Source organism: Bolinopsis microptera, chromosome 11 (genome assembly GCF_026151205.1).
Source record: "Bolinopsis microptera isolate Bmic1 chromosome 11, MBARI_Bmic_1.0, whole genome shotgun sequence".
Classification (NCBI taxonomy): Eukaryota; Metazoa; Ctenophora; class Tentaculata; order Lobata; family Bolinopsidae; genus Bolinopsis; species Bolinopsis microptera.
In genome coordinates this window covers 19,669,271-19,696,163 of record NC_087082.1, presented here as the reverse complement: position 1 = coordinate 19,696,163, position 26,893 = coordinate 19,669,271, and the positions used below count along the sequence as shown (strand labels likewise).

General features: G+C 39.3%; 3 protein-coding genes across 3 annotated transcripts in view; 2 read left to right on the top strand and 1 right to left on the bottom strand.

Annotated features, from left to right (window-relative positions):
• LOC134822812 (prefoldin subunit 1-like) overlaps nucleotides 1–15,160 on the top strand; it is a 112,423-nt gene extending 97,263 nt beyond the window's left edge. Inside the window, exons 2-5 of the mRNA XM_063834078.1 lie at nucleotides 55–158; nucleotides 290–390; nucleotides 13,224–13,308; nucleotides 14,931–15,160. Coding sequence (XP_063690148.1) covers nucleotides 69–158; nucleotides 290–390; nucleotides 13,224–13,308; nucleotides 14,931–15,023 — 369 coding nt within the window. The 5' untranslated portion in view covers nucleotides 55–68 and the 3' untranslated portion in view covers nucleotides 15,024–15,160. The remainder of the gene's footprint in view (nucleotides 1–54; nucleotides 159–289; nucleotides 391–13,223; nucleotides 13,309–14,930) is intronic.
• LOC134822809 (chitooligosaccharidolytic beta-N-acetylglucosaminidase-like) overlaps nucleotides 1–26,893 on the top strand; it is a gene marked incomplete in the record, with an annotated part of 941,725 nt that overhangs the window by 897,368 nt on the left and 17,464 nt on the right.
• Nucleotides 6,309–7,487, bottom strand: LOC134822889 (glutamine synthetase-like). Its single transcript, XM_063834156.1, has one exon. The coding sequence runs from the start codon at nucleotides 7,483–7,485 to the stop codon at nucleotides 6,409–6,411; it is 1,077 nt and encodes a 358-aa protein (XP_063690226.1). The 5' UTR covers nucleotides 7,486–7,487; the 3' UTR covers nucleotides 6,309–6,408.

Genomic DNA, 26,893 nt, shown 5'->3' with positions numbered 1-26,893 from the left:
TCGTGTAAAGTTACATTTAAATAACATTCCAGCATTAACAGAACCCATTTATTAAGCTTCTTGACAATATGGCCGATGCTGAACTGAAGAAGGCTTTTACCGAGCTGAAGAATAAAAGTGTAGAAACTGCCACCAGAATCAAGGCTGTCGACAATCAGGTGACTTTTTAAAAAATCTAACCTTACTTTCTGTCAATGACTATATTCATTTTTGGTGCTGCTCTACCGTTTCCATGTTCTGTTATTTTTAAGCTGTTTCTTCTTTCTGTTAACGGTAATTTTCAATTTAGGTTGAGCAATGCAAAAACAGAGGAAAGCATGCAGAGCTGACCTACATGGAAGTAAAGCAAACTAGTGGTGCAACTAAGTTGTATGAAAGTGTTGGTAGAATGTAAGTTTACAGTTTATCTTAGTATTCCCACATAAAAGCTTAGGGATTTTAAATTGGGAAAGTAATCACATTCAGTAATTCAGCATGTCAAAGTTGATATTAAATTCGGGCGGTCACTGGTCAATACAATGCTTCGCGTCAGGCGCGGCGAGTTCTTTCTTGTTAACACACAATTTCATCGATTTCAAACGAATTTTTGCGCCGCGCGCATGTGTATCTGTAACGACTATTATCATGATAAAATCGCTTCCCTTTCCCTTCTGTTATTTTACTCGCCACACGATAGGGCCCGACAAGATGTGCCGTGGCTCGGGGCTGTTGTGAAAAAGGAAGATCAATCGTTTCTGAATGCTGGGCATATTCACATCACTTAGGTGGGCCATGCGGGTGGGCCCAGAGATTAGAGATTAGATTATAGGAGCACACATTTAGAACTCCTTCCATACTCCTTCATGACTAAATATGGGCGTGTGCCAAGTCAGTGGTTTCGTGAACATACCTAATGCGGGTGGGGTCAGAGCTTCAGAGAGTTTGAAGTTGTAACCCCGAAATGTAATCTGTTTATTTGGGGACCAGCTTTTGGTAGACTGGTTAATGTTTATTATAATATTGAGGTATTACATTAAAGTAATAAAAAAGTAAAGTAATGAATGTTGCAAATATGCAGCGTGTAATTAGTCCATTGAGGGATATTCCGATACAGTTGTGATGAACACGAGCGCTAATCCTATCGAAAGTGAAGCTGAGCGGTAATTGCTATCATGAATCATGGTTCGCATTGATAAAACCTAATTTAGATACGAGTTGGAGTTTCTTCGTAAGATGTGTCTCGTTTTTCAGGCCCGTCCGCCTTTTCGTTACAGTCCTAAGCGAGCAGTGATCCATACAATCTCTTCGTTTATCACAGGTTAATGAGAGTTGTGTCACTGGTCACGTTTCTAGTAGTGCTAGACTTGAGAACCTACCTTGTGTAGTAGAGGCTAACATAAACTAAAGATTATTTCTACGTTATAAAAACATTTGTGATGTTTCTGAAACTTTCACACACAAATTGCATATTTACAATTCAATTTTCCGATTTAAAAAAATTATGTTTGCCGTTATCGGTTATGCTTATCTTGTAAATTAAATTTCCAAGTCTCTCTGCAAATCGCCAGACAATGGGGATGCTAAAGCAGGATACGATAACTACATGATTTAGTTTTCTGCTCAACTAATTATGAAGGATAAGGTTGAAAAATTCTTTTCGTGATTCAATCAGTCTATCAAAAGGTTATAAATTTACCGGTAATAAATTAATATATATATATAAATTATTAATATTCGGCCTGTTCGATGTAAGACACCTTACGGGTACATTCCATTGGGGCCTGATTTGATCTTTCTGGAAGAATTCTGCAATAAATTAGTTTAGTCAGTTGTGATCACCAGACTCTTCCTCTTTTCCTGAATAATTTCGTATTTCCCGGAAGACACAATACCCACTATTGGCATCTTACCAAATGTCACCGCCTAACTTTCTATTGGCATCTTACCAAATGTCCTCGCCTAACTTTCTATTGGCATCTTACCAAATGTCCTCGCCTAACTTTCGATGTTGAGCAAAACTGTATCTCATCCCCTGGCGTTCTGCCAAACTCTCTTGGTTGGTTGTATGGGGTGAAGGCTTTGTTTAAACTAGCTGTGGTTGACAGTTTTGTTAGTCAATTTTCGCAGTAATTCGGCAATCAATTTAGGAATTAGAATCTATTATTTTCGAGAATTAGGAATTTTATTTATACATATATAATAATAAGATGTAAATAAAACTATTCAATGCGGATAACGATCATTAAAATTAATTTCAGTATAATTCACAAAAAGAATCTTAATAAAACCTATGTGAAATTCGTTAGTTAGTGTAAAATAAGTACACATAGTTAGGGACAATTAACATTAATATAGGACCATCTGGGAAAAAATTTGCGACAAGCTGATTTTTACAGGAATGTGTTGTCCATAGTGTCAGGAACCACCCCAAAGAGTTTTGAATCTGGATCTGTTGAGCAAAAAAAGTTACAGCTAATTTTCTCCAAGCGCGTATATTAGCCTGAGGACCGCACTTGAAAAACTCGTAACTATCGTAATAAAGACCCCCAGGAGTACCATAGGGGGTGTAAAATTACCGCAATAGTGACCGCAATAGTGACATTATGTGGGGCGAATCAGTGTTTCAGGGTCGTCAGATCTTTACTTATTGAGATAATTTCATTTTTATAGGCTGACCTCTCAACAATTTACTAAAATTTTGAAATTTTACTTAAATTTGGAAATTTTACTTAAATTTGGAAATTTTGCGAAAATTGTTGTAGTGGGGATGTTATGGAAGCCGAGTACGGATATGGCTTCCTTATTTTGTAGTTGTAAATAAGGTTGTTGATTTGTCAACAATTATCACGTTTCAAATTCTGATAAAACTCTTTGTAAAGCTTAAAAGCCGTATTTTTGAGATGAACTTACCCCTGCCAATCCTCCCGTCAATTGGAAAGGTTTCATGAAATCACTGCATAAGCCCAATGTGAAGGCAAGATCACAAATTGAGTTCCTGCAGATAATCGATCAACCCCCAGACAGCTACTCAACAGTCTATACAACACTTATTGAGTGCTTGAAGACAGCCTCAACCAAACCGATGGTAATCACTTTCGATTTACCACTTTGGTTGAAGGCTAGTCGGATAGTTCTCGAGACAGGAATGCCAGTTATTGTTAGGCTGGGAGGCTTCCACACCCTGAAAAGCTTTTTGGGGTGTGTGGGTTATATCATGGCAGACATCGGACTGGAAGACCTTATGAGATTAGTCTACCCTGGGAATGTAACTCACATAATGGACGGTGGATCCTATTACAAAGCACTGAGGGCCCACTTTTTAATAGATTGTGCTCTGCTGCTATTTATTTGAGGACAAAATAGCAGAGGAGGATCTTGAAGATATGGCTAGCTACACATACATAGCTGCCAAGTGTAGCAATGAAAAACTCGGTGTAAACCACAAGACCAGAGTCGTACAAGAGTTATCAGAGCGTATAAAAAAGAAGTTCGATATTTTATCGTCGAACAGCCGCACAGCTGCTCTTTGGACAACTTATCATGGTTTCATTTGCTTAATAAAAGATTTTATAAGAGCAGAACGGTTACATGACTTCGATCTACATCTTGCAATTGTGGCTAAGATGTTGCCTATCTTTGCAGCAGCAGGTCGAGGTCAGTACTCCAAAGCTCTACGGCTGTATCTTGAGCAGATTACCGTACTTGAGATTCAGTATGGGGCACTAGTCAAAACGTTCAAGGTCGTAGGTCTGCACACAGTTCGATATAATGAACACGAGTGGTCTGGTGTGTGGACAGACCTGTCGATCGAACAGCGACTAATGAAGGCTGTAAAGTCATCAGGGGGTTTGTCTGGAGGGAGAATGCGAACTCATGAATCTGCCCATAAGTTATGGACTGCAACCCTCAATCAAATGGCGTTGATAAACGAGAGTGTCGATGAAGCTATTGCAGACTTATCGAATAAAAGAACAACAACAAAAGCCTCTAGTGCTAATCACTTAGATCTTAGCAAATCTTCTGTACAGAAAAATATTGCAGTGTTTACCAAGCTGTTGTGTTGGTTTAAAGATACAGCTGATTTCGACGAATCTGAAGACAAGACTAAAATGCTATCGTACTCAACGGGTCTCATATCACAGAAAGAGAAGGATAATGTCAACCCAGAAGATTGTATTTTAGTTGGTACTGCCCTCCAGAAAGAGCTGGATGGAAAAAGCTTTATCGATAAGTTTCGAGTTAAAGGCAAAGTCGGAAACTTGACCCTTCTAAAGAGGACAGTGAGGGTGAACGAAAAAGACATTGTTATAGACTCATTGACAATTTTTAATCGGCTTGTCTTCGCATCTGAACGAGAGTCTACACTGGAGGAAAGCTTGCAATATGAGCTCACAGCAATGCCGATGAGTCTTTTTAACAATGAGCAGATGATGAGAAAGGCAAACAAGGCAGCCCTTGGGCAATACCTCAAGAATTATGTTGATTGTACTGTGACATTTAGCAACCCATCCTCCCCATTAATAATTGATGGTGGATGGATACTCTATCAAGTTACCTCGTTCACAGGCTTTGAAACATACGGCGACATAGCTAATGAATACCTTAAGCTAGTTCCGAAATCCGAACAGCGGAAAGTGATTGTTGTGTTTGATGGCTATGCCCGATCGACAAAAGATCATGAGCATCAGCGAAGAATCAAGGCATACTGCTCTGATATAGCTATTAAAAGTACTACTGTGTGCACAGTTCCAATGAAAAAAACTGTTCAGCAACTCAAAGAACAAGCATGAGCTTATAAAGTTATAAAGCTTCTGTCGAACGTTTTTACAGTACATGTAATTGAAGTACATGTAGCTACTGATGATGCTGATACCATGGTAGCTAGTAAAGCTTTAAACTTGTTCTTCTACGAAGATGTTGAGGTAAAAGCAGAGGATACTGATATACTTTGCCTCCTTATTCATCATTTTACTGAGAATCACAATGAAATTGTGATGACGACCAAAAACGGTTCACACTCGATCAGTAAAATAGTAAATGCTCTTGATGCCAACATAAAACGCATATTACTGTTTGTTCACAGTTTCTCAGGATGTGACACGGTCAGCAGTATACATGGCTTTGGTAAGGTGAAGATATTGAAAAAGGCAGTTTCTTTTCATGAGGAGGGTCATTTAGCATCATTACTCTCTGTGAGAGTTTCAACAAATGAAGTAATTAAAGCTGGCCTCTCCTTGTTTCAACATATCTATGGAGATAAAACCAAGGCACTTGAAACTCTCAGATTTCTCAGCTACAGTAGAATGATAGCAAAGAAAAGACTCAACCCATCAAGGCTACCACCGTCTACATCCTCTGCAACTGAGCATATATTAAGATCATATCTTCAGTACCATAACTGGGTGACACTCGACACTGCAAGTCTAAATCCACTACATTATGGATGGGAGATGAGTTCTGAAGGATACTACCGGTCAATTCCGACTAAAGCTGCGATTGCCCCGTCAGGGATGCGCAACCTCATTTGCTGCAATTGCTCGGTGGAGGTTGAGAACCCTTGAAAAGTTGTAAGTACTTAAGGTGTTCCTGCCGGAAGTATGGCTTTAAATGTCTACCTGCATGTGGTCAATGTCGTGGATTAAGTTGCACTAATGCACCCGAAAGACAGGACGATTCAGGAGAATCAAACAACTCTGAGGAAATGGGATAGCCAGAAGTGACCTAATAGTTGCCAATCAAAGACACCATGCTAATAATTCAGGACCTTTTTTTACAGAATTTGATGTGATATGTATATTATTTACTATACTAATATAAGGATCAATTGACAATTGAAAGTAAATTTTAGAATTTGAATACTGATAACTAGACAATGTTTTAATTGTACAACAATTTTGCTAAATTTCCAAATTTAAGTAAAATTTCAAAATTTTAGTAAATTTTTGAGAGGTCAGCCTATAAAAACAAAGTAATGACGCAGTCGACGCAGACTAATCCTTTTGGATGGAGATCTCGCCATGTAACATGTAACATGTATGTATGGTACTCCTGGGGGTCTTTATTACGATAGTTACGAGTTTTTCAAGTGCGGTCCTCAGGCTAATATACGCGCTTGGAGAAAATTAGCTGTAACTTTTTTTGCTCAACAGATCCAGATTCAAAACTCTTTGGGGTGGTTCCTGACACTATGGACAACACATTCCTGTAAAAATCAGCTTGTCGCAAATTTTTTCCCAGACATTTTGCATTATTCCCTAACTAACAGATCCAACAAACTTTTCAACACATAAGGTCACCATCATGCGTAGAACCGTAAAGATATTAAAAGATTTATCTCGAATAAAGTTTTACCTTATCATGCTAATTGTCTCTTCAAATGTTGATGACGTCAGCGGTATATAATGACGTCATCACTGGGCACGTGATGGTTCACTCTCCAAGACACATGGTTCGGATGATCCTGTCAGTCACCTGATAGGGATCAGCATTGCTGCTGGGTCTGCGGTCCTCAAAGTACCCCTTCCCATCAGCTGCCACCTGGCGAGGGATCCTAATACTAGCTCCACGATGCGCCACTCCGTAGTTGAACTTGTTGATGCTGGCCGTCTCGTGGAGCCCCGTCAACCTTCTCTTGTTGTCCTCCCCACCTGAGGGGTCGTACTCCACTATGTGCTCCATGTGTTTCTTCCCCAGTAACTCTATCGCCTCGTAGATAGCTTCCAGTCCTCCTTCTTCTCTCATGGCCAGGGTACTGATGTTGGTGTGACAACCAGCTCCGTTCCAATCCCCAGGAATAGGTTTGGGGTCGAAGCTGATGACCACGTTAAACTCCTCCGCTATTCTCTGGAGGATCCACCTGGATGCCCAGAGGTGGTCTCCCATCTCGATACCTTCACAGGGACCAACTTGGTACTCCCACTGAGAAGGCATCACCTCTGCGTTAGTGCCGGCTATCTTAATCCCAGCGTACATGCAGGCTCTGTAATGCGCCTCCACGATCTTCCTCCCTTTCACCTTGTCAGATCCCACGCCGCAGTAGTACGGACCCTGGGGACCAGGGTACCCATTTACAGGCCAGCCGTAAGGGTGCACTCCGGTGAAGTCAAACATGGTGTACTCCTGCTCTATCCCGAACCAGGGGTGGAGGTCTGCGCACTTGTCCATGTTGTTAGCACAGCTGCGTCGTCTGTTAGTGGGGTGTACGTTTCCCTCGTGGTCCAGGGTTTCACACATCACCAGTATGTTGTCTCCTCGCCTGAAGGGGTCTTTGAAGCAGGCTACAGGCTTTATGTAGATATCACTGTTCTCCCCAAGGGCTTGGTTTGTGCTGCTTCCATCGAAGTTCCAGACCGGCAGCGTGTCGGGATCCATGGTGGGTTCCATCAATGTTTTGGTCTTGCCTCTGAGGAACTGGCCGGATCCGTCTATCCAGATGTAGTAAGCCTGACACTTTCCTCCCTGGTCCAGGTCCATGAAGGGATTTGTCTGTCCGTCTAATCCGTCCATACTGTGCTATTTAATGGGAGGTGTTATCAATCGGTAAATATTGTTATGGTTTCAATATTGCTGAAGAAGTAAACTTGATTCAACCCGAACAAGTGCTGCTCTAATCTTGAACGGGGGCTACCCCTCTATATATTATATTGTTTGTCATAATATCCAAAATAAATCACAACTTAATCGGGCTTTCGAACGGAACGGTCAATGGCTACATCAGACTTGGACAAGAAGTAAAATAATCAAATAATATACACAGATAAATTACCTAGAAAGTAAGTGATTTAAATTAAATTCCTTTGTAATATATAATTACAGCCCATCGAAAATAAAAATCCCGTGGCTTGGAAATTAAATGTGTCATAATATTATCTTACAGCATAGTTTAAATGCTCAGGTCACTGCAACAAGCAGTCCAGACCTTCACCCAACAAACACTCCCTTTGCAGATCAAGGATTGTTTATCACTGATAAAATCAGTGATTAACAGTCCTTGATCAGCGTTCTAAGCTAACACCACGTTAATAAAAAGGAAATATGTAAATACAGTTAAAGGCCTCCAGAAGGTTTTAGAATAAGTTAGAAATGAACTGTTATCCAAACAAGACTCAGGAACGGGAAGACGGCGCGATAGTTGTTCATGATTCAATCAATAACGTTTAAAGTCAGAATATTCAGCTCGGCTCTCCAGATCATACCCCTTTCTGGGGGACTTTAATATAAACTAACATTCTCGGAACAGAACTGAGAATATCTTATATCCTTCTTCTTGTGATAATTAAATTTGGGCTGACCAATCAGCGTTTTAAACCAACACCACGTGTCTATAACGGACCAATTGAAACACAGTTAAAGGCTTTCAGAACTTTCTAAAATGACTTAGAAATGAACTGTTATCCAAGCAAGACTCAGGAACAGGAAGACGATAGTTGGTCATGATTCAATCAATAACGTTTAAAGTCAGTATATTCGGACCGAATATCCTGAAAGTTATAACCTTTTGATTGAATGATTGAATCACGAAAAGCGTTTTTCAACCTTATCATTTATAATTAGTTGAGCAGAAAATGAAATCTCCAGAACAGACTCCTTTCTGGGAGACTTTCAGGCCCTTCACACTTTGTTTCTGCCTGGTTCTAATATACCGTTACAATAATGACTTTAATATAAACTAACATTCTCGGAACAGAACTGAGAATATCCTATATCCTCCTTCTTGTGATTACTAAATTTGTGCTGACCAATCAGCGTTTTAAACCAACACCACGTGTCTATAATGGACCAATGGAAATATAGTTAGAGGCTTCCAAAACGTTCTAGAATAACTTAGCAATGTGTCTCAAAACAAGACACCAGAGCCGCAGGAAGATGATAGTTGACCATGATTCAATCAATAACGCTTTAAGTCAAGATACCCGTCTAACTACCGCCTAACTTGCAGAACACAATAAAACAAGACTAATAAAATAAGATAATGTAACTTTGCTGTCTACAAAAATACATTTTATACGCGATTCTTTTCCAGGTAACAAAAGATTGATCATTGTCGCTTTGGAATTATTAAATACCCATAATTTTAGCATTTACCAGATCCGTGGATCCGTGCTGTTTTGTGATTAACTGACAAAAAAACAATATTTTTCATCAATTTAATTCTAAAATTCAAGGAATATCATCCGCCACCCCAAATTCCCTTTCCTTGGATAATTGAGATAAATAAAATATTTAACACAGCAAGAAAAGGTCGAGCAACACAAAATGAATAAGATTGATTATGATCCTCCGACATTATTTATTCGGGAATGAAGTGAATTACGCGTCTGCAATATGTTATAAAACCCGCTAACTTACCTGAGTAAGTTAAATTAGTGTGAGAAATATAATATAAAGTAATAAGCACCGAATATGTTAATGTTATCTAAAGAGCCCGAACATTTCGTGAAAAGTCTCGATCTTAATATCACGCCGAGATCTTCCAGGAGGGAACTGACAGTTGCATTTACCTTACGGCCTCTATGTTATTATGACGATACATACTTACATTATAGAGGCCGCGGAATTATGAGGACTACCAGATCTTGGTGGAACCTAAGCGATCCATGATATCACAACAGGCCCTAGAATACCGCGCCGGTTTGGAATAAATTATGAATGTTTAATAAATTGTGTTTAATAGATTGAGTTTAATTTTGCGAATAATAAAACGCGTGAATTTCAATCGATGTATTATTAGGCGCTGATTCCGAATCACCCCGTGACGCAAGGCAAAATGCTTCCCTGAGGAGTAATGAGCAAAAAATAGTTTTGGTCACGCAAAATGATATTAGCCCAATTGAGTGGTACCGGAGGTTCTCGCAATGAGAATAAGCCTCACGTATTGTAACTTCTATTATATTATCGGCACTTGTAATTATGGTTTTAAATAACACTGTGTTTTGGTTCAACCGAAATAAATTTCACTGTTTTACATAATATTTCTCACTCCAGCTGCAGTCTGGTAGTGCTGAGTCTCACGAATATTTTTCTAACTTTCATATTCCATGTTTTTTACCTCCTATTAGATATTTTGGTCTCCTGTAAATGTAACTGTGTAATATACAGTAATACTCCGATTTACCGCTATTATATACTAATAAAAGATATTAGTTAATGTACGGGTAATTATATTTTGTGCCATCTCATAATTTTCATTAAGTCTGTTTTTCGGTGCTGGGTTTTATTGGTTGCTATTAGTTTGACTGTGAGAATAATTAGATTGTTCTAAATTATGTGCAAGACAGTTATTTTTTGTTCGCTATATAAGACTGAACGAATAATCCTTCACTCCCCCGTTTTCAGTAGTATCATGATAACATCAAGAAACGTATACGACGTACTGGAATATTTTTTCTTGTACCCCCTAGGACTTGTGGTTCAAGCTATCTTGCAAAGACTCTTCACATTCCTGTTCGGACCAAAAGATGAAGACATAAAAGATAAGGATGTAGCTGTGTGCTACCATGTAGTTTGGAATTTCAAGCAACAGTTTCGCAGACCAAACGGGCTCCACTTCTACCTCCTAAAGTTTAAAGAGCTGGCAAGTATCCAAGTTATTGAGGAGAATGATGTCCTGCTGTACTCGCTTACATTCCACGAATTCCATTTTGTGCGGATCAGGCCAGGAGTTGATTACACGGACATAGATCTGTACCCGTTCAACAGTTTTACCATCCACGACCATGCTACTGAAGTTATCACTATTCCACGTGACACAGTTGTCAAATACCTGAAAAGCAAATCACACAGCTCAGGTGGCAATTTAACCATACTACACAATATAGGAAGATGTGGTTCAACGCTCATTGCTTCAATGGTTCACAAAACTAAACAGTTTCACATTCTTTCTGAACCCTTTCCCCTGACGGTACTTGCTATAATGATGAGCAAGCGGAATGATACTCATCCACTGCACTGTGAAGAAAACCTGGAATTAATAAAGACGACATTGCTTCTACTTTGTAATAAACCAGATCAGCGTTACTTTGTAAAGATTTCCGGCATCTTCACTGGAAGTTTGATACATCTTGTTCACAGAGCCCTTCCTGGTGCTACAGAAATACACATGTACAGATCACTGATGCCCTGCTTATTCTCCTGGGCACGTGTAATGGGTGCGCGGCGCTTCAAGGATACTGCGAATTTCGGAGTAAACCTGCTACCAACCAAGTACAGGAGAATATGGGAGAAGATCAAAGTTACACGATCTTACGAAAAGTTCCTATTTGCAATGCTATGTCAAATTCATCCTTACTATCTGGAATCCCAAAGTGGGAGAAAGTTGAGAGCCTACTCCTACGAATCGCTTTTAGAAAACCGAGAGGAATTCTGCAAAAACCTCTTGTTTGAACTGGGCATTAAGGAAGAGTTGACTTCTCTTGCGCTGACTGCTCTTGAGAAGGACTCCCAACGTAATTCTCCTCTCAGTAGGAAGATTGTGAGTAAGACGCCCCAAGTTGACATACCAAGCGAGGCACGTGATTGGATTGCCAGGATCGGACGAGAGGAATTTGGGATTGAGATGGAGGGACCATATTGTCGGCTTACTAATGTGCCCAATACTTGGAATAGCGGCAGTTAATACTGTTTAAGAGGAACATAAGAGACTTTATGAGAAGATATGTTGCTACCGATCAAAAGTACTTGAGGTGGACGAACGTGTTGCCATGGATACCATCTGTGGTGTGCTCCTCATTTGTTGGTGTTATTATCTCACTCTAAAGTTATATCTAATCTTGAAGTTTACTGTTACCTTACAAGATATATTTATGGCGGCCTAATTTGCGACGACCGAAATTTTGGCGGTCCGAAAATATGGCGAAATTAAACAAAAACCGTCAAATTTCGGACGTCACAGAAAATAAGGGTATTTTTCATCATTTTTTGTGACAGTAAGGACTTAAGGAGTAAGGAAATTTCTGAAATTCGGTAAAATCGTGTTCAAACTTAGTCTGTATTAAGACTGTAAGACTTTCATGTTAGCACATACATGTATTTTAATGCAAATTTAAACTGTATTGCTTGACATTCAATTCGTCATTGGTGTGTTGATAATTTGTCCCAAGATGCCAGAATTTATTTATTTATTTTACTTGATATTACTTTTTAGAAACAAAATAAAGCAGTGAAGGCACAGTCATTGAAATAAGCTAAAAGATAATGCGACGGATTCTATTACGACGACCGAAATTTTGGCGGTCCGAAAATGTGGCGAAATTTTCGGAAAACCGCCACATTTCGTACGTTATAAATATGTCTTGTAAGGTATACCATATCTGGATAACGATATTATGTTGACTCTATGAGTTGTGACACCCTTAATTAAGTACCAACTACCAAATCGCTTTAGACTGCTGATTTAGTAAAACTTAAGTAAATACATCTTTAGTATAGCATAATTTTGGGAACGTTATTACTTTGTTTATGTTAATCTTGATACTGGAATGAAGTGTTTACCTTCTAGTTCTACGTCGCATTTGCCACGCCGTCACAGATAAGTCGACGAAAATTTTAAATACGGCGCGAGATCAATTCAAAATTACGAGAGACAGAAATTAACGGCATTCAACTACGTCTATACTCAATAGTCAAACAATGCATAGAAATTAGAATGTATGCACAGTAGTGAAGTCAATCCCGATCAAAAAAATCAATCCCGGGATTCGGGAATCTCGAACAAAAAATCCCGGGAGTCCCGAAAACCGGGAATTTCCCGAAAATCGGGATTCCCAAAGGCAAATGGCGCTCAACTTCAAGTCCCATTTTGTGTAATAAAGTCATGTCCAATGTCCATGCCATGACCCAAATGTTATGGTTGTACTTGCAGACTGTTTTTAAAGTCCAATAGTACAATTAAAGCTGCCTCATCATGTCACAAGGTCAAGAAGATACCACGAGTGTGAAGTTTCATCATTAACCTTCTTTTCTCAAAGTCTCAAGAAGTACCTTAAGACTACTATTGCGCAAACAACTTGGGCCTATTCTATTACGGACTTTTGTCTGCGTCCTGCCAGCTGTTGAGAGAAACAACTTATCTACGTGTTGGTACTTTTTTGGCTGGCTTCAGCTTTCAGGACTGCTGGATGAACCTTTTGCACAGCGACTCTATCCTTATCTTGTATCATGCCACCGTTATTAAATTCTAACTGAGGTTTTTTTCCGGTTAGATCACAACTTAGCATCATATTTATTTAAAGTGATTTTACCTCCAGGTTTGTGTTGGAGACACAGGATACTATTTTGGAGCAGCTCAAAGACCGCGCTGCTATGAGCAGGGAATCTATCCAGAAACTTGAGGTTGGTATTTATTATTTAATCAGCAGTTACACTCTCATATTATGTAAGGGGTCGTTCACATATTACGTAATATGTGAAATTATTTTTCGGAACAAAATATTTGGAGAGGCTATAACTCAATCAAATAAATTTCTTTTCCGAAAGATGATTTTAAATCAAGAAATGCTCGATTACAGATATTAGTGTTCTCAAACTTCCTGTGAAGTCATTTAGGCTGGACAGATTTAGTGTATGGGCCCTTAATTCCAAAGACATCTTAATTTTAATTGATAAATTCTGATATCAGATATTATTATCTTAAACAACTAATCGATGATTAGAAATAATAGATGATTAGAAATAATAGATGATTAGAAATAATAGTGCCAACTACAATTATAGCGTCATACTGTACTATGCATCTAAAGCACTCAATTCTTCTTTTTTTTAAAACATGATTGTATAACAATCATACAAAACGAACAGGAACACACACACTAGGTTTTAATTCGGTAAAATTCCATTCGAAAACGAAATAATGCAGAGGAGTATAACTTAAATATTAATATTATGAGTTAATAATAGTAACGACAATAAACTGAGAGGTGGTGTCCCCCCCCCCCCCCCCCCCCCCCCCCCCCCCCCCCCCCCCCCCCCCCCCCGATATTGTTATAATCACCTCATGGAACGCCTCTGGAATAAATTAATAACAATGCCAGTAAACACACATGATCAGTAATATGGTACAGGTGCTAACTTTGAGGTTTATAATATTTTAAGAAAATGTTACATCCTTCGGAGGGAATAGAGGATGATATTTTCATGTTAAAGTACAAGTAACTGTCTTGATATTTCGTTATTTGGTTGGCCCTCATCTAAATGTTAACATAACATTACGAGAGGTGGTGCCTGGTGGTATCGAGCCTGACATAGGTCCGTGTAGGCCTTACACTGTGCTTTCGGCAATACTCATAAGTATTTCCGTGGCTGTGGTTGCAATGCGCCTAGTCTACTGGAATGATTCTTCGGAATTTCGCTGGATTGTACAACTTTCGTCTTGGTAGATTCCAAACACAAGGAAATTTTCCTTCTGGTTGGTAATATACTCAATGATGGAAGTATAGTGTATTGGCTATGCCCCGCTTACTAGTTTAGCTCTTTCTAGTCCCCTGCTACACGGCATGTAAACAGGGATTGGCTAGTTAGAGGCGGTCCGTGTAGGCCTTACACTGTGCTTTCAGCAATTATACTCAAAGTATGAAGGGATTTTAATCTTTCATCGAAATAATTTTATATAATATGACTAGAAAACCCGTGGTCACAGAGAGGAAGCTATAGTAATATTATTTGTGAGAAAGCTTTAATCGCATTAAAAAATGTTCGTCCCAACCGAAAATACATCCGATTTAATGTAAAACACAACGTAATTACCACAAAACCGATCAAAATGCCGTTCCAAAAATCTTTGCACAAAAAAAATTTACAATAGGAAATCTATTGATGAAGATTAATGAACAAATTTTTGATATTTTATTGTTCTAAAACAGAAATATTGCCGATTTTTTGTTTTAAAACAGAAATACTGCCGATTTTTGTTTTTAAAACAGAAATACTGACGATTATTCACACTCTCTTCATTACAGAATCAGAAGGTATACCTGAGCAAGAACTTAAAGGAAAGCGAGAACGCACTACGTGAACTGGTAGAGAGCAAGAAAACGACGATTGCAAAATAATCACGAACATTTTCATCTTTTGCGCCTCTGTAGTGGTTTTCTCTTTGTGTTTATATTTGCTGTTATATTTGTAGAGTTAATTGGACGGTTTTCTGTTCTCTGGACTATATCTTTTGTAAAATAACATTATTTGTCAATCGCTGTGTTTTCTCTTCGGTTTTGTCATCTTAAAGCATCTCGGTGAATCAAAACAAATATTTGGTGATTGAAAATGAAATACCGTTGTAATGAAATAACGTTGTTAATTTAATGGTAATGTTTAGTGAGCTTATCTTGAGTTTGGTCAAAGTCCACCCCATCAAACCATGATAATATATTAAATGTCAAAAATCAAGAATTTCTCACTCGCCAGCTAGCTTGAAGCGCTGCCGTTAGATGGCCTGTAAAACTGTGTTTCCACATTGATACCAGTTTTGGTCCTCCAGCTCTGATGAGATTAATTTAACCAAACTGTGCTGACAAAAATCGATCATCTAGCTCTCGTTATAACTTTATAAGACTCCTACAAAATTGGATTTGAGGTAGGTCAACCTACGTAACATATGGTGTTAATTACATAAGTAATTCTTAGATTAAATCTCTAGATCTCAGAATTGTAACTTGAAGACTAGGAGAGACTTGACCCCGAATGTATGTTTGGTGTTTTGCCGTTGTGAGCTGATCGTACCCAACAATGATAACCATCCTCCTCTCTTTGCTTACCTTCCACTCCTCTGTTAGCGGGGACTTTCCTTATACATGGAGATGTAACACCACCGCATCTGCTTGCACTCGGCAACTGAAAGGTCAGTGCAACAGGATAGTAATATAACTTACTAATATAACTTACTACATTATACATTATTAAAAACGAAGTATAATTTTACAATATCAATGTAAAGGCAGTTCAAACCTACTGTGTTTGTAGTTGTACAATGTACATTTGATTTTGAGCATCTTATCTTTCACTTCACTGAACGGAGTTTTGATATTGATCACGGAAGCTTGCTACTTGGTATATGTTACGAGATCAGATACAGAGATTGTATTTGCAATTTGTAGTTATAGTACTACTACTACCTTATCGGACCTTATTTGGACGGACATTACTTGAACGCTGGAGGCCCTAGCGTTCATCTTAATGTCCGTTCAAATAAAGTCCGTTCAATAAATGTCCGTCCAAGTTAAAGTCCGTTGAAATTTTTTCAAACATTTTTCCATTTCAAACTTTTTGTCCAGATTATGACAACTTTGAGAACTTTATTAAGTCGTAAGTTAACGACGGAAAGGTTCTCCTTGGTCTGCCGGAGGCACAGAAAACTCTACTAGTATATGATGTTTTCAAGGGTCACTTGGCGGAAAAAAGTCAACGAAATTATGGCACTCAACAACATTTACATAGTTCATGAAATAGTCCCCGCCAACATGACAAACTTGTTCCAGCCTCTAGATGTTACGGTAAATCGTGTTGCCAAGGACATTGTCCGACGTTGTTATAGCTCATATTACTCAGGGGCGGTAATGAAACAGTGCTAGGAAAGCTCCACGTGATGTTAGGTGTTAAGGTTAACCTTAAATTGTCTTAGAAGATAAAACTACTTCACGGCTCACGCCGAATGGCTTGTAAAAGTTAACACTGAAATGCAGGAGTACCGGGGTAGTTTGATAAAAAAGGTTTCCATAAACGGTAAACCGAAAACCCATTTGATGAAGATGATATCTGATATTAGAAACTGATCATCTACACATATTTTAACATTTTTACTGCTTAATGACTGCTTTTCTTACTTACTGTATAAAAAATGGATTTAACAATCATTTGCTGAAATTTAAAAAACGTCAAAAAAAATTTAAAAAATTCGGATTTTTGATGGTTTTGAATGCCTTCGAGCGTTCATATTAATGTCCGTTCATAATTATGTCCGTTCATGTAATGTCCGTCCAAATAAGGTCCGATAAGGTAGTAACACTAACAACCTTTGGGCTTTCGAAATTCCCGGAGTTTTAGTTTTGTTCATTATTGTAAATGTAAAAATCAAGATATTCAAATTCATGGCATCGAACTTATAGTTATATAATACTTTAGCAATAATATTAGCAGTAGTGCAAAGCTGCATCATCTATACCATATCCAAGTGTTCATTTTGTATATGTAGTAGCGGAAAAGGCATCGTACACGATGTCAGATGTACAGAAAATGTACAAACAATGTATTCAAATCTACATTCTACAAGTACATAGCTGCAGAGATAAAAGAGGTAATTCAACGCGCGCCCAAAACTACTGTCACTGATAAAAGTGGAGGTTATACCTGCATGGCATTGACCCGGACCGGACCGGACGAACATATAAGATTTAAACGAGAAATGCAATGAGAATAATATTTAATCCGCAGTTGATGACGAGAGTTTCACGCCTCCGTCCAAGTGTAAGCTGGAATGTGTCTCAACAGCCAAAGAAGACAAAGGTGCTCCTTCAGCTACCCGGGTGTTGTGGCCGCGTCCTAAAGAGGTGTCCGGGAACTCCGGACAAGCTTCAGCTGTTAACATGAGGGATCTCTCGTGAGTAACACAGGAGTTTCTGGATTTGTTTAGGCAACTTTGCCAGTTGGGTCACACTTGGGTGCAACTAGTATTGATAATAAAATGTTATATGGGGGGGGGGGGGGGGTGTCACGTCCGTCTATGTCCGCTTGTCTCATAGAATCCTAAAAGGACAGGACATAGGCGGACATAGGCGGACATAGACAGACATATAATACGGACTTTAGCGGACATTAATGGACACCTAAATTGCTAAATAAAATATTCAATTTTTGCTGTTATATCATGTTTTTTGTCCGTTCGGTACCCTATATTTTCAAAACGGACAAAAAATAGAGCGGACAAAAATGGACAAAAACGGACTAAAATGGAAATAACATTTAAATGCTTCCTCCTCCTACTCTTTCTCCTCCTCCTCCTAGGTCTTCCTGATCTTCCTCAGTCCTCTTCCTCCTCCCCTCCTCAGTCCTCCTCCTACTCCTACTCCTCCTAGCTCCTCGTCCTCAGTCCTCCTCATCAGTCCTCAACAGTCCTCCTCCTCCCCAGTCCTCCTCCTCCTCCTCCTTGGCTTTATCTTGGTTTCACTCATATCTTACCGATAGAGAGCAATACGTGAGCGTCAACAACTGCAAGTCCTCTCACCTCAAACTTAACTACGGAGTACCACAGGGCTCCATTCTCGGACCAATTCTGTTCATAATTTACATCAACGACCTTCCTCAGATTAGTAATTTAGCTAAACATATTTATTTCGCTGACGACGCAAACCTAATAATAAGTACAGATACATTTGAACAACTTAATGCAATGGTGAATGAGATTCTGACTTTGATAATTGATTGGGCTACTAATAACGGGCTTAAATTAAATGCTAGCAAAACTAAATATATGATCTTTACAAATAAGAAAACTGAGGATATAGAAATTTACATGGGAGGTGAACGATTAAAGCAAAGTGATCACGAAAGGTTTCTTGGCGTGATCATTGATACCAAGCTAAATTGGGCCCACCACATTAGACATTTAGCCACTAAATTATCTAGAAATGCGGGCATACTCTACAAACTCAAAGGCTCTGTACCTAACAAAGCACTCAAGTTGATATACAACAGCTTTGTTCAGTCTCACTTGTACTACTGCTGCACAGTTTGGGGAACAAGATCGCTAAACTCCGTTAAAAGAGTCTTCTCTGCCCAGAAAAAGGGCATTCGCGCTGCAGATAACCAATACCACCGCTATTTTTATGACAAAGATCTGAACAGTACACCTTCACACACAAAGGAAATTTTCAATAAACTAGAAGTATTAGCTTTACCGAACGTGATAGCTAAATGTATATTATGCTTAATGCACAAAGTTTATTCTAACACTGCACCACCAAATATTATAAGAATGTTCACTGTTTCAAACTTAAACGCACCTAGAAGAGAACCTGAGTTCTTTGCAGTACCATTTAACCGTTTATGTAATTCAGACAAGAGCATTTCTTACATTGGGCCTAAGTTATATAACAAAACAGTCAACATTATTAACAAGGACATAAAATATGTCACGACTTGCCTACAAGACAAATTCCTAAATTCATTCAAGTCTACAGTCAGCAAGCATGTGCTTACTGCACAAGCACTTAACCCGGATGACAAGGACTGGAAAAACTCAAATTTCGTACTTTTAGAAATTTAAATAATTTGATACAACGTACGTTGATAATAACGAGCAACAAAACTTTAACCTCATAACGAAATATGACTATCTTCGAGCATTTTCTACAATGCTATCGCTACCGCGCAATTTCACTGTCATTTACAAGACAAAAATATCACCGCGCATTCTTCAGACCCTGTGTCGCTGTTCTAAATTTATGTCAAGAGATAAGAGTTATTTACAAATTCTTAATAGTAGTACTATTCAAATTTGCTAATAGCGTAATCATATTTTATACATTATTCATATTTTATACATTGTGTGCATATATTTATATTTGATTGTAATTAAAGATTTTAAGGCGTTAGTGCCGAGTAATGCCTCTGGGTAGTGCTCCTCAATCAATCCTCCTGAGTCCTCCTCCTGGGTCCTCCTCCTGGGTCCTCCTCCTCCTCTTCATCCTCCTCCTCTTCCTCCTCAGTCCTCAGTCCTCCTCAGTCCTCCTCAGTCCTCCCCCAGTCCCCCTCCTCCTCCTCCTCCTATTCAGTTCTCCTCCTCCTTCTCCTCCTCAGTCCTCCTCCTTCTCAGTCCCCCTCAGTCCTCCTCAGTCCTCCTCAGTCCTCCTCAGTCCTCCTCCTCCTCCTCCAGAGTTCTTCTCCTCCTCCTCCTCTTCCCTCTCAGTCATCCTCCTCAGCCATCCTCCTCAGTCCTCCTCAGTCCTCCTCCTCAGTCCTCCTCCTCAGTCCTCCTCCTCCTGGGTGCTCCTCCTCCTCTTTATCCTCCTCCTCATCATCCTTCTCATCAGTCCTCCTCCTCCTCAGTCCTCTCCCAGTCCCCCTCCTTCTCCTCCTCCTATTCAGTCCTCCTCCTCCTCCTCCTCATCAGTTCTCCTCAGTCCTCCTTCTCATTTCTCCTAAGTCCTCCTCCTGAGTCCTCCTCCTCTTCCTCCTGAGTCCTCCTCCTGAGTCCTCCTCCTCCTCCCTCTCAGTCATCCTCCTCATTCATCCTCCTCAGCCATCCTCCTCAGCCATCCTCCTCAGTACTCCTCAGTCCTCCTCCTTCTCAGTCATCGTCAGTCCTCCTCCTCAGTCCTCCTCAGTCCTCCTCCTCCTCCTGGGTCCTCCTCCTGGGTCTTCCTGATCCTCCCCAGTCCTCTTCCTCCTCCTCCTGGGGCCTTTTCCTGGGTCCCTATATAATTTGATTAAATAAGTTAAAGCTATTAATAGCTTTAGTGTGATTAATAAGTTATATTCCCTATATTTCGTTAAATAGGTACTGTGCCTACTGTGTACCCTGTGTAACTGTTTCAAAGATATGTTGACGACACAAATTATAGATCTGGATTTAGCGACCGGATTTGGTGACTGGATTTAATTAAATATTGGGAATTTTACCAAAACCCATAATCATGGGTAGAGTGGACCGCTGCCAGTGTCTCTCTTTCCCAAACAAAAGGAAATGATATTAATTTGATTGACCGTTCTCAAATGCAAAATGATACCGAGAATGAAATCGGTCGCTCGCTTTTCCCATTCATTCACGGCTTACAATAGTACAATCAATCACATGCTGTAAAAATTCCTTTGGGTTGCGTTCGGGTCGATATACCTAGTATTTCGGGATAAGGGTGGTACTGGTAGTTAGTATTCATTCACGGCTTACAATCAATCACATGCTGTACAAATTCCTTTGGGTTGCGTTCGGGTCGATATACCTAGTATTTCGGGATAAGGGTGGTACTGGTAGTTAGTAAATTAGCTGAAGTTTATTGAATCTTTATTGCTGAGTACAGCTGCCTTCGGGTAGTTCTTCTTAATCTATTACAATTGTAAATTAATGGAAAAAGCGAGCGACCGATTTCATTCTCGGTATCATTTTGCATTTGAGAACGGTCAATCAAATTAATATCATTTCCTTTTGTTTGGGAAAGAGAGACACTGGCAGCGGTCCACTCTACCCATGATTATGGGTTTTGGTAAAATATCATCTCTTTTTGATTATAATGTCATATCAGGATACTTTATAAAATCGAAATATAAACTGATGTCTTCATTAATAAGGAGGAAGTTTCAACGATTTCGAAATTTTTACTTTAAAAACATTTCCTTGTGTTTAAGTAAGCATATCGGTCTATCACTGACTGAACATAAAACATTATAATCATTCAAGTTGCCATTAACTTCATTTATAATGACATTGAACTGTCGTGGTAAAGCAGAATTTGTTCGAAATCACGAATGAGCATAATTCTCACCGTTCGCACGTGCAAACTTTGAGCGGACGTTACGTGCGCATCCAATACTGAATCGCCGTAAATTTTTGCATAGCGGTATTTTATATATAGTTTGATAAGCGTGCAAAGTTTCAAAAGATTTCAAATAGAACTTGGATCACAACGGGACTCCAAAGTTGATAAAAATCGTGAAAACACCAATTTTCAGTGATTTTAGCAATTTTTAATCAATTTGGGCGTGTCCCCACGTGTGCAACTTTTTGATTTTCAACTTTAAAACTAGCCTAATGCACAATTTATACCTATAGGAAGCAGAACTGAGCTCCACAACCCAAGGGATAGCCCAACACCAGAGAATACTAAATCGCAAAATTGACGTTTTAAAAAAATAATTTTTCAAAAAAGCACTAACTTCAAAGGCAAATATCTTTATGAAGGAGTAAGATAAGAAAACTTTCCGGTAGATTTTCAGAATGCTTGAACAATTATCTAAGATGAAAATTTCCTCAGATGTTGAAAAAAATTACTTTTAAATAGTGTTAAATCAATTTTAGAAGTTATTACTTTGTCGAAAATCAAGTTTTAAAAACGGTTACCTTGATGACGTCATCAAGGGGTGTTTATGACGTCAAATAATTTTTTTATACAATGTAAACTAAAGTGTAAACAATTATTTTAAAGACCTGTGGTCGGAAATGGCTGTATCTTTTATACTTTTGAATCTATGGACACCTAAATTTAGGATACAATTGACTATATTTGACTGTCAAAGCGTCTATCCCTGAATATGTATCACGACAATCTGTCGTAAAACAGGGGTTCTAGAAAACCCACTTCCCGATGCTCCTGAAGCCTGAAACCTTTTTTGCAGTCGATTTGGTCAACGTCTAGACGCCCTGAAAAATTTCAGATCTCTAACTCAATTTTAATATGGTTTTTAAGGCACCTGAATATGGCGATTTTGGGTTTTTTACCGAATTTCGTATAACAGTGCTGGCGAGTATTTTATGCAAATTTCTTAAAAATCTCAACATAACTATTTTTTATTCCTGTCATCTTTGACATCAAATCAGAATGTTTTGAACTAAAAATAAATCTGCTGAACGACTTCTTAATGCCTGAAAAACTCCTGCCGGAGGCGGCGGCCTTCGGCCGCCGCCTCCGGCCGGAGTGCACGCTTCGCGTGCACGAAAGAAGCTTGTAACGTGTACCAAAGGGGGTATAATTATAGTAAAGGGGGTATAATAATAAATGGGGTACATAGTATACCCACAATAAATGCAACGGTCGTGCTTGCCAGCACTGTGATATTTGTGAGATCTTTATTCTTTAGACCTCTTATATGTCCGCTAATGTCCACCAATGTCCGTCCGAGTCCGCCAATGTCCGTCCGGGTCCGCAAATGTCCGTCCGAGTCCGCCAATGTCCGTCCGAGTCCGCCAATGTCCGTCCGAGTCCGCCAATGTCCGTCCGTGTCCGCCAATGTCCGTCCGTGTCCGCCAATGTCCCAAAAAACACGTCCGTTGTCTCATAGAATCCAAAAAGGACAGGACATAGGCGGACATAGACGGACGTGACACCCCCCCCCCCCCTATATGACTATGAGAGGCCTGCAATAACTAAATAAGTAACGGTAAAATCTTACAAGTCTGATTGATCAGTAATGTAGCCCCCCCCCCACCCGTGGGGGGGGGGGGCTTTCAGAAAGATCTTGAAGTTCGAGTGTAGAGTGATTTAGCACATTCGTAGTCATTACGAAGCTGAACAATTCTCAATTTCATAACGATATCCAATTTGTGATCAACTTCCAGTTTCAATATCCATATATTCTCAAGATATAATGGGAATACACAAAACAATGTTGGTGCATCAGAATTGGACGATTTAGTCGAAGATTTGAAATTAAAATACAGCCACTCTGATGCAGATGTTGAGGTAAAAGTTACAAAATAGTGTCCTCTCTTTTAACATTTAAAGTTTGTCAAAAATAAATTTAAACTACCTTATCTTATTTATTTCAATATTGGCAACACATTATCGATTAACTCGGCCACACGAGAGCGTTTTTAATTTCGGAAATCCCAAAAAATACCACTTGAATATTTGAGCAAACCCTACACCCTAGTTAATCATAATGTTATATCCACAGCTAAACTTCTCGTTCGATGTTGAGAACGGTACTTTGACTGACTTCACGGATACAGCGGATGAGAGCTACGAACTTACTATCTCTACTGACGAGCAAGGAAATGTTAACGCCAAAGTCAAAGCTGCCTCTTACTTTGTAAGCTGTTAGCTGTTGATATAAGTATAACTACTATTAGTAAAAATATTAAACGTATAAAACAGTGCAACAAATTAGATGAAATTTTCATTCAGAAATAGAATTGATCTTGTTTTGTTGATCTGGTGAGATTCCCAATGACATGTCCACCAGGGAGCGCGTCATGGAGTTGTAACACTGTCACAGCTGGCTCTATCCGACACAGTGGACAACAGGACCTACATAGTTAACAGTATAAAGATAGTGGACAGTCCTTATTATCCCTGGCGTGGTCTCTCAATTGATACCAGCAGGAACTACATTTCAACTCCTGTTATCAAGTAGGTTATCAATCTTTACTTTACATATACTGAGAGTCTACTCTACCTAGTTAATGTGAGAATTATGTCTATCTGCTGTATTCTATAAACAATTTACATGACTATTTCATTAAGTATCAGTATAGCACAGTAATAAGTTTTTCATTGCAATGTGTTCAGGAAGATTCTAGATGGTCTAGCAGCAGCTAAGATTGCAATGTGTTCAGGAAGATTGTAGACGGTCTAGCAGCAGCTAAGATGATAATTGCAATGTGTTCAGGAAGATTGTAGATGGTCTAGCAGCAGCTACAGTAATAAGTTCATTAATGGTCTAGCAGCAGCTAAGATTGCAATGCGTTCAGGAAGATACTAGATGGTCTAATTGCAATGTGTTCAGGAAGATACTAGACAGTCTAGCAGCAGCTAAGATTGCAATGTGTTCAGGAAGATACTAGATGGTCTAATTGCAATGTGTTCAGGAAGATTGTAGACGGTCTAGCAGCAGCTAAGATTGCAATGCGTTCAGGAAGATACTAGATGGTCTAATTGCAATGTGTTCAGGAAGATATTAGACAGTCTAGCAGAAGCTAAGATTGTAATGTGTTCAGGAAGATACTAGATGGTCTAATTGCAATGTGTTCAGGAAGATACTAGACAGTCTAGCAGCAGCTAAGATTGCAATGTGTTCAGGAAGATACTAGACGGTCTAATTGCAATGTGTTCAGGAAGATACTAGACGGTCTAGCAGCAGCTAAGATTGCAATGTGTTCAGGAAGATACTAGATGGTCTAATTGCAATGTGTTCAGGAAGATATTAGACAGTCTAGCAGCAGCTAAGATTGCAATGTGTTCAGGAAGATACTAGATGGTCTAATTACAATGTGTTCAGGAAGATACTAGACAGTCTAGCAGCAGCTAAGATTGCAATGTGTTCAGGAAGATACTAGATGGTCTAATTACAATGTGTTCAGGAAGATTCTAGACGGTCTAGCAGCAGCTAAGATTGCAATGTGTTCAGGAAGATACTAGATGGTCTAATTGCAATGTGTTCAGGAAGATATTAGACAGTCTAGCAGCAGCTAAGATTGCAATGTGTTCAGGAAGATACTAGATGGTCTAATTGCAATGTGTTCAGGAAGATTCTAGACGGTCTAATTGCAATGTGTTCAGGAAGATACTAGACAGTCTAGCAGCAGCTAAGATTGCAATGTGTTCAGGAAGATACTAGACGGTCTAATTGCAATGTGTTCAGGAAGATACTAGATGGTCTAATTGCAATGTGTTCAGGAAGATTCTAGACGGTCTAGCAGCAGCTAAGATTGCAATGTGTTCAGGAAGATACTAGATGGTCTAATTGCAATGTGTTCAGGAAGATTCTAGACGGTCTAATTGCAATGTGTTCAGGAAGATACTAGACAGTCTAGCAGCAGCTAAGATTGCAATGTGTTCAGGAAGATACTAGACGGTCTAATTGCAATGTGTTCAGGAAGATACTAGATGGTCTAATTGCAATGTGTTCAGGAAGATTCTAGACGGTCTAGCAGCAGCTAAGATTGCAATGTGTTCAGGAAGATACTAGATGGTCTAATTGCAATGTGTTCAGGAAGATTGTAGACGGTCTAGCAGCAGCTAAGATTGCAATGTGTTCAGGAAGATACTAGATGGTCTAATTGCAATGTGTTCAGGAAGATTCTAGACGGTCTAATTGCAATGTGTTCAGGAAGATACTAGACAGTCTAGCAGCAGCTAAGATTGCAATGTGTTCAGGAAGATACTAGACGGTCTAATTGCAATGTGTTCAGGAAGATACTAGATGGTCTAATTGCAATGTGTTCAGGAAGATTCTAGACGGTCTAGCAGCAGCTAAGATTGCAATGTGTTCAGGAAGATACTAGATGGTCTAATTGCAATGTGTTCAGGAAGATACTAGACAGTCTAGCAGCAGCTAAGATTGCAATGTGTTCAGGAAGATACTAGATGGTCTAATTGCAATGTGTTCAGGAAGATTCTAGACGGTCTAATTGCAATGTGTTCAGGAAGATACTAGACAGTCTAGCAGCAGCTAAGATTGCAATGTGTTCAGGAAGATACTAGACGGTCTAATTGCAATGTGTTCAGGAAGATACTAGATGGTCTAATTGCAATGTGTTCAGGAAGATACTAGACAGTCTAGCAGCAGCTAAGATTGCAATGTGTTCAGGAAGATACTAGATGGTCTAATTGCAATGTGTTCAGGAAGATTCTAGATGGTCTAATTGCAATGTGTTCAGGAAGATACTAGACGGTCTAGCAGCAGCTAAGATTGCAATGTGTTCAGGAAGATACTAGATGGTCTAATTGCAATGTGTTCAGGAAGATACTAGACAGTCTAGCAGCAGCTAAGATTGCAATGTGTTCAGGAAGATACTAGACGGTCTAATTGCAATGTGTTCAGGAAGATACTAGATGGTCTAATTGCAATGTGTTCAGGAAGATACTAGATGGTCTAATTGCAATGTGTTCAGGAAGATACTAGACAGTCTAGCAGCAGCTAAGATTGCAATGTGTTCAGGAAGATACTAGATGGTCTAATTGCAATGTGTTCAGGAAGATTGTAGACGGTCTAGAAGCAGCTAAGATTGCAATGTGTTCAGGAAGATACTAGATGGTCTAATTGCAATGTGTTCAGGAAGATTCTAGACGGTCTAGCAGCAGCTAAGATTGCAATGTGTTCAGGAAGATACTAGATGGTCTAATTGCAATGTGTTCAGGAAGATTCTAGATGGTCTAATTGCAATGTGTTCAGGAAGATACTAGACGGTCTAGCAGCAGCTAAGATTGCAATGTGTTCAGGAAGATACTAGATGGTCTAATTGCAATGTGTTCAGGAAGATACTAGACAGTCTAGC

Bases quoted from the DNA above. Each gene is read 5' to 3' on its own strand.
- LOC134822889 (XM_063834156.1), bottom strand. From the start codon at position 7,485: ATGGACGGATTAGACGGACAGACAAATCCCTTCATGGACCTGGACCAG.